Source organism: Ambystoma mexicanum, chromosome 6p (assembly GCF_040938575.1).
Source record: "Ambystoma mexicanum isolate Mex_15411 chromosome 6p, UKY_AmexF1_1, whole genome shotgun sequence".
NCBI lineage: Eukaryota > Metazoa > Chordata > Amphibia > Caudata > Ambystomatidae > Ambystoma > Ambystoma mexicanum.
In genome coordinates, this window is record NC_090935.1 from 998,468,531 (window position 1) to 998,477,470 (window position 8,940).

The 8,940-nt window shown below is 42.1% G+C and overlaps 1 protein-coding gene across 6 annotated transcripts in view; it reads left to right on the forward strand.

Moving 5' to 3' along the window:
- The window catches only part of GRAMD2B (GRAM domain containing 2B), an 864,945-nt gene extending 856,320 nt beyond the window's left edge, over positions 1-8,625 (forward strand). For all 6 annotated transcript variants that reach the window (XM_069625594.1, XM_069625597.1, XM_069625593.1 and 3 more), the window contains one exon: positions 6,384-8,625. In XM_069625594.1, coding sequence (XP_069481695.1) covers positions 6,384-6,471 — 88 coding nt within the window. In that variant the 3' untranslated portion in view covers positions 6,472-8,625. The remainder of the gene's footprint in view (positions 1-6,383) is intronic.
- The last annotated feature ends 315 nt before the right edge of the window (positions 8,626-8,940 follow it).

An 8,940-nucleotide genomic window follows, 5' to 3' on the forward strand; every position in this document is an offset into this window, starting at 1 on the left:
GGTATGAAATATAGAACATTACTAGCGGTATTAGCGCATAATGATAATGTAGGGCATGAACAATCGGGGACTGCGGGAAACTTTGGGATGCTACGCTACGCAATGGCCATTACGAAAAGAAGCAAAAAATGGGTGGTCAAGCCAGTATATGAGGAAGTGGAATTCGATTTTTTGTGAAAGATCTTATAACTGCCGTGGAGATACATGCTCAAGGAATCGCGCGCAATTTTGTTCCGAGTACACGTACATTGCCACAAAACATTGCCAACTTGCCTTGTCCACCTAAAGCAGAGCTCATGGAACAGTTCACATCCAGGTTCAAATGATTACCATCTCTTTTTTTGATCAACAATGTTTTTATGAAGTGTCCAAATAAAGCATCCAGTTTGTCTTTTGAAATCTATCCTCTTTGTCAATCATTTTTTCAACAAGTTCCATTTTTACGAATGCCATACAATGTAACTCTGTGCTTTCACACTTCCCAGTTTCGTCGACCTACTGTGGGACATTCACTGATCAAAGTGGGTTGTTGGTGAGAAATAGCTGCACTCTGACCAATATATCCATGGGGACATGTGTTTGGGGTTGTTGCTAATGTAAGGAAGGAGTGGGTCGTTTTAGCTCCCGCACCCATACATTATACGCAAAAGTGACACCCTGCTCTTGCACTCGTCGGGGGGCGCATCCTTTGCCCTTCTGCTGCCATGGGGAAGAAGGCCCTGATATAAGCAGAGGTGGGGCTATTGCTCGACACACTTGGACTCCATTTTCTGTACCCTCGACTACAACTTTGGACTAGGCCACATTCTGTCATTGCGAAGTTTCCCCTACCCCTCAGCAGCGCAAAGAATAGCTAGCACTGACAGCCCCCACATTTTTCTTCCTGCGCCTATGCCTCACAAGTCCCTTTCTCATGGATGCGCCGAGACAAGATGTTGCAAACTAAGAATGTATCTTCATTCTGAGTGAAGGTCAGCAGCTTTGATTTTTTTTGTTTTGCTTGCGCGCTGAGCAAGCCCACGCATCGCACACAGTATAAGGTTCAATTGTTTTTCGACCTTGAGAGAAAGGCATGATTCCCCAAAGGAATTAAGGGAGGGGTGTAATAACACCAAATTTGATAAGGTTCACCATTCCAAAACTGGACAAAGGATCATGCAATTAAATTTTATGAAAAGGCGTTGATCTGAACGGTGTCTCTGCGTTACGCTGAGAGAATGGAAATGCCGAATATTATGGAAGTTTTACTTTCGGCCATTTATATAGATGAACTACTCAATTTATCATTAGCCCACCGTTATTGCTAGGTTACATTGTACTGGGTTGTTCTTTGTGACAAATTGCAATGACACGCAAGTACAACCTGTGTGTGTACTTGTCTTTGTTCCCAGGCACATGGGCAGTCCAGCATCGAGATGCTTGTAGACCACCACTCGATTCCCCCAGGTTCAACGCTAATATTTCATTAAAATGCTGTCTGTGTTATTTGAATTGTAGCATCAGCTTCCGCATCCCATTTCGAGCTGAACATACTCCATAGCACTAACCTCTGAATATAATTGTGGACTAGTTTTCACGTTGTTTTCTCTGTGTTGCCATTGCTTCACGTCTGTGTTCATTAGTTTTAACACGGGGCAGAATTAATCAGTAAAATGATACATTTTAATAAAGATCGGCTATTGAGTCACATTTCTGTTATGTTTTCCAAACCGCTACATCGTGCCTTTCTGCGGTTTCCATCGATTCCAGATCCCAACAGACAGGGTTTTCAACTGCCAGCTGCAGATACTTTTGAATGGCTGGGTCACAGTGACCCTTTTTTGGTATGATCGACACAGGCCCATATGCCCTTAAGCTGTACCAGCGATAAGGAGCAACCTGACATCGTTTACGGTGGACTAGTGCCAAGATGATGCCCAAGCCTTGCTATTCAAGGTGCGTCTAATGCGCTTCTTGTACCTACCCAAAAGGAACACTGCGTGACTCACGACAAACATTTGTCGACGGAGAAAAAAACGAGAAAAAATTAAGAAATTACCCATTTCATTGAACATGGCAATCACCGGATGTTGTCGAAGCGTTGATTGTTAAATAAAAGTACTTTTAAAATTGTACTGTTTTGCTACTTCCTTTTTAAAGTATAGTTTTGTATTCCGAATTGTGACACACTGTGTTGTGGGTTGATGTGTGTTGATTTCTGGGTTCTGCGTCACGTCACGTAGTTGATGACTGGGTGTGTTTAGCTACACTGCCCAGTAACGTCATGGAGATAGGCAGAGAATATCACTAGGTTTGGTGATGTCCGTATCAGGGACAGGGGATATGATTTAGTGCCGCCAGGGCAGTCCACCTTAGGTGATGCGGCAACTGAGCCGATTATCACAAGATGACGCACCCTGCTGCCTGATTTCGCATGTGTACAAAAGAGGAAAACTACGGTAAGGTGCATGGAAATGTTTGTGCGATCAATCAACGTATACTTAAAAACACATGCCCGAACCCTTGGGACAATAATATTTTTGAGCGCACTAGTCCTTTAACTGATAGAAAGATGTAAAACGGTCGATTTGATACCCGCCACACGCATTGAATATTTTCATTGGATGTTGCTGTACATTCTAACTTTAAGAATGAATAAACTCCAGGTATTGAACATTCTGAGTTACCATCCTATTGTAGTAAATAAGCCTTAGTAATGGCTCCAAAAAGATGGCATCACCAGATCTGCGACGTAGGCCCCAGAGGAAGTACATGGAGGATTCCTCCAACAGCTCCAGTCCATCTCCAGCCTTAAATTCCCAGCCTCCTTCCCACACACACACTCCTAGGTTGTCCCCGTTTTGCAGCCCTGAAGCAATAAAGGTTGATTTCCTGTTAAGTGCGTGGACCAAATGCTGTGACCGGTGAATAAATGAGGTTGAAGTACCAGATGCTGGAATAGTCACAGATTCCTATTCCTTGACTTTAAGGTACTATGTTAATCTTAGCTGCACTAGAAGAAATGAACTGAGTCCAATAAACCCCAGGCAACATAGAGGTCCCACCTGAGCAAATCCATTTTTTGGCTTGGCAGCACCGCTCATTAATTTCAGAGAGGCACCATTGTAAGAATGATGTAAGGTTCAGACTTTACCCTAAATTGGGGGAACCTGTGAAGTTCATAAGAAAAGATACCATGGACTTTGGAAGGTACAAACACAATATCATTTGTGGTGAGTTCAGGCCACCCGCCGTGCAGGTCTCAGAAAGGACTTTATCTGATGATTCTGCCGGCCAACGGACCTGCAGCTCACGGATTTCATAGAGCTTGGAACATAGATGCAGGAACGTGCTTCACAAAATGTCTGAAATCAACAAATGTTTTTGCATGTCTGCTCAATAGCCCTACCCAAGGAAGCTCACAGAGCCCCACTTGAAATAGAAAGTCTAATTGAAGTAACAAGGGAATAGAACCTCGGTGGGTGCCAGCAAACACGGCTGCCAGTGAACTGAGATCAAGATGGCTCCTAGACTTGATGTATCCTTGGTGAGTTGGCCCATGCTGTGTCCGACTTGCAAATGGGTAAGACATTCACGGTTTGTAGTTCCCACAGACAAAGGCCAATAACACAACATACTCATGTAGGAACCAACGGGCAATATCTTTTTTTTTTCCAGTATTCAATGCCCAATACAACAAAACACTTGAGCAAGTGTCAACATAATCAAACCTCCCGTCAAATCCATCCCCTTCCCCGTCGCTCCCCCCAAATGCAAATATTCCAATAGACTACATTGGTCAACCAGCAATTTTTAAACAATCTGTCTGTACATGGACAGATACAATGGAGGAAGGAAGGAAGGATATGGAAGTGAGGATTTGGAGCTCCAGAGGAGAGCAATGTATGGTGGAGCGATGAATAAGAAAGCTATCGCAGCAGGCATCAAGAGTTGGAGGTGTTGAGTAGTAGTTTGTTGGAAGGGAACCTTTTGGGAGGAGAATAGTAGTATGGAGGAGCAGAGGCAAGAAGGTAAGAGGGATGTGTGGATCAGTTTGGAGTAGCAGTAGTGAAAGTGTTCATAGCAAAACAGCAGCAGAAAGGAGGAGGTGGAGGAGAAAAGAACATCAGATGGGATGCGGTGGCTTCGGAAAAAACAAGTTACAAGAGCAGGAGCATGGAACCTCTGAGAGGAAAAAGAGAGGAGGTGGCAGACTTTAAAGAGTAGTCTCGAGAAAATTGCAGTGCGGAAACTGGAAGAGAAGCAGCAGATCTGGTGACAAAGTTGAGGAGCATTCAGGAGGGGAGAAAGAAGGTGCTTTACACGGTTTCATCCGAAAAGACCGCAAATATATGTCCAAATGCGTGATTTGGGCGAATTTCGGCCATTCAGAATTTTTCGCCGGCCTAAATCGCGCATTCGGTAATGGGGATTGCGGGGGGGGGTCCCCTGCACATTTGCTCACTATATTGTCCCCCGCAGTCTTCCCCCCCCCCCAAAAAATAAAGGGCTGCAGGGGTGTTTCTCGCAACCCCTGTTCACTGTATAGCATAGTGAGCGGAGGTTGCGGGGGACATCCCCCACAGCTGTCCCAACAGAAAAAAAGGAAGGGGAACAGGTTTCACAGGGACCAGCAAGTCGGAGGCCAGGTAAGTAGGGGTTTGGAGTGTGGCGGGGGTGTGGCCATGGGTTTGGCCAAGTCAGAAATGTTCAGGGGAGAAAAGACCGAAGGTTATTTCGAAAAAATTATCTTTGGTCTTTTCTCCCTCGAAGATTCCTACCTCCGTCATTCAACCCTGAACCCTTTAGAGTACTCCAAAAGAGAGGATCAGAGAAAGGGGTCAATGAAACACTAGTGCTTTGCAGAGAATCAAGGAAGAAAGAAGCAAATGGGAGCATTTGGTGAGGATCCAGGTGAACAGAGTGTAAAGAGGGGACCAATGAAAGATACTAAGTGAGAGGAGGGCTAGTCGAGAACCGGGTAGCTATGTAGTCTTTTGTCTTGGTTACCTAAAGCGGTCTCAGATAGCCTGTCAAGGGAGTAAGCCTAAGAGCCTTGTGGCCCAACAAAACCCTGTAAAGGCCTCGGAGTCTAGACACCTGGGCACAGTCCAGATGACCGAAGGACCCAAGGTTGGTGGTTCTGGTTCGGTTTCTTGCAGGTGAAGGGCGAATCCTGACATGAACAAAGAAACTGCAAGCTACTGTAACAGCCCTGAAAGAAGTTACAGGATACTTAAACTTGTTGGTTCCTGCCAAGAGGCAAAGCCCAACTGAGAGGGGAAGACCTGCAGGCCATAGTCTTCAACAGAAACATTATTGGCTGTGTACGGTCCTTCTCCTGCAGTGATTTCAGTTAACTCTTTTTTCTAGTTTTTTGCAGTTGTAAAATATCCCTTTTGAAACCAACAACCTGGTCATTTGTTGATCCCCTGGCCATGGCAGGGCCTAATTCAGGGTTGAGGGATCCCATGTCCAACCATCCTGACCTCAAAGGGAAAGTGTTCAGCAAGAAGTATTACATTGCTTAGGTCAGTACACAATTGAGGGGCATTATCTGCTACATACTGCCACAAGGAATTTTGCAGTGCCAGCTTTATAGCCCTGGTAGGCTAGATACCCTGTGTGCTGCTGTGGTCCCTACTTGGCTGGTGACAAAGATGGTGGTCGCATTTCGTCACAGTTGTCAAAAAAATTATTAATATAGATTACATATAACCACGTGGCCCCATCATGGTAAATGTAGTTTCTGTGCACTTCCCAGTTGCTGCTGCATTAGTGTTGCTTTATAGTGGAATTGCATGCTGAAATACATGTTTGTTTGCCAACAGGTGCTTTAATTCAAAGAGTGTACATATGCAAATGCACAAAGCAATGGATGTGTGCATATGTTTGTAAAAGTAGCAGTATGGTAAATGTTTCCAGCCAGTAGCTATGATATGGCAAGCATGCTTGTGATCTGATAGGGTTTTCTGACTTAAGAAAATGACCTAATTTCATTTCAGAAAAGTCCTAATAGTGATCAATTAAAAATACGTCAAGGCACGTTGGGATTTGATGGGGTAATGTATAATGGTAAACTGCAAACGAATCATTACTTGAAAATTAAACCACCACCAGTCTGCTCTAAAAGATGACTGTAATAAACATGTGATTTCTCTGGAAAAATAAGTTGGTTGGCATTCAAGAAAGTTCTCGATATTCAGGACTAATGGCAGAATTGAAGCATTTAGTATAGATGTAGCAAACCAGAGGGAGTATAAACTAAAGATTAGAGCACACATAGTTTGCAAAAACTAGCGATTACCAACACTTGGAGGGTATAAAGCAAGTTTGGTCTTCATGTATGTGTTGCAAATCTTCAACCAATACTTGTAACCCAAGCAATGTTTCCCTCCCTTTAGATCCAGAAAAACCTGGAGAGGCTGCTTGAAGATATGGTGTGAACATTTGTCGTGCTCTAGTCCTGCATCATACACCCTGTCCACGTAGAAGAATGTCCTGGAAGACTCTGCTGGACAGAGTTGGTCTACTATCATTCTGGATCTCAAGTTACATTTGTATATATGTTTAGCCCTTTGAGAGAGTCTGGATCATTTATGTGCAATAATATAAATGTTTATTTTTGTATGGGATGGCGGGTGTCCATTTTCCTACTCTCGATTGTGAAATGAGACTAGAAGTACTCTGAACCTTGAGGAGCACACTTTTAGCTGGCATGGAGTCCCGACTGTCTTAGTGTTGCATTGTGGGACATTTGTTTAACTTCTGCACCTTACTATATGACTATGGACGCACGCACCAGTGCATTTGCAAGTGTGGACTGGAGGTTTAGAAAGGTGGGCAATGCCCCAAAATGATATGTTGAAAGGTCAACGTATTTGGTTCTTCTACTACTATTGACATTTCATATGTTCTTCTTGCATCTATGTCAATGATAGTTTCTTCTTAAAATAGTTTCTTTATCACGTTGCAGTATCGGCCAGAGTACTGCTCACATTAGGGCATTGAAGTTCTATTTCATTGACGCGCCATCATGAAATATGTTGAGATTTTTGTGTGCATACCTAAGCGTGAATGACTTGATGGTCCAGTCATCCCTTTATGTCCCAATATTGCCAAGGGTACTTCAGTGATCTTTTCTAACGTACTGTTTGATGTTCATTTGGACTGTAAGTTTAGAGGCACTGGGCTATCTATTGTGATGTCGATAATAAATGTTATAAAGGTTTTGGAGGAATACAATGTTTTTATCCAAAGCTCATCTATCATGGACAGGACACATGTTTCCAAGTACTAACAACTCTCGGAGTGGTTGTTAGTATTTCTTCAGATATAATTTTACTTGTCTCTTAAGTTGATGGTTTTCCAAAGATTCGTAACTGCTCAAGAAGCATAAAATAAAATTATCTTTTTATATTTCAATTTTTCTAATGCATATTTACAGTGTATCTTGAATTGGCACCGACCAATTTGAACAGACATTCCTAAAAACTTTGGGTATATTTGTGGTAAGAAGATTTTAGTGTTGCACTGAAACTGACTGTTCTGCCTACTGACAGTTTGGTGTAATCACAATCTAGGGAAAAGGCACCAAACAAGGAAAACTTTCTGACCACTGTAAAAGAATGCTGACATTAGATCAGTAGTTAACTGGTAAAACCCACAAAATTAATTGAATGTTAAAATGTGAACCTTTCACTTCCTCCTTTATTTAAGCGTTCTTTAAATTCCTTCCGCTGATATGGGCCACAAGACCTAGTGACGCTAGGCATAGATGTTTAGTTTCTGATTTCTGGGATTCTTGATTGTATTTCTACATATCAGTGGAGTTATTTGTGTTGCACTGTAATCGACGTACTGCTTTTCTATGTACATTAAAAAGAAATCCACAACTGAATGCCAAAAATGCTCTCATTGGTTTAGGAATTAAATATCCTATTTTTTGTTTTTATTTTTGTTTTACAAATCTTAGGTCAAGCAGGAGATTGTGTAATTGGGGCAGACTATGCAAATCTGTGTCCGTTTAAGGGAGCCAAGGGCAATGAATTGCAGACAGAGTGACTTCTCTGCATAACAAATACCTGCCTTCTTTAAGAACTAGTTGCTTCTCCTAGTACGTGTTGTAAAAAAGAGTGACTTTGCCTGCAAATAAGCCATAGTTTACAGCATGCATAGAACATGTCATGGTTTATGATCATTTTCCTTAAATGTGGAAAGACACATGTCTCAGAATGACTCAAAGCCAAAAGGTATTTTCCCTGTTGTCACATTAAGCAGACGTTCAAGTGTGATGAGGTTTAGAAAATCCTCACTAAAACACGTGTTATAAACATATAATCGCTATGCTTTAACTACCTCTATTAAAAGTGCAACTTATCAAATGAATGTGAAAATCAACAAAATGGTGTTTAGGTTTTCAACTGTTATTAAAAGAAGAAATTCAGGCTTGGGCATTAATAAACTAAGATGCTGATTTACTTGCATTGAACTATGAAGTATATGGTGGGTACTAAATGGGCTACTAGTCCTAATGAAAGCCATATGGTTTCTTAGTATCCATATTGGTAGGGTAAATCCTCTCATATTTTAACCATTTCTGTGAAATGTCTGAAATTTTGGTAAGAAATAAAACAAATCAATGCAGGTGTGTGTGTTCGTGTTATTTGCAGTGAATTCAAGTAACGATATAACAAGGTGGTTCCTCGCATTGTAATTTTTAGTTTGTGTTCTCAATGGTTCACTTGTCGTTTATAGATTTTCATGAAGGCTAGTACGAAGTCTACATGTGATATGGTCTTCTAGGCGCACCCCATAGATATTGATACATACACTGTTTTCCCGCCACATAACCAGTATTTGTCCCACTGAGGCAACAATCACAACAGGACACAAGTCCTATCAAACGATTGTCCAAAAAGCTTGAGATTTGTATAGTTTAAATTGCTGAGCATCCTACCC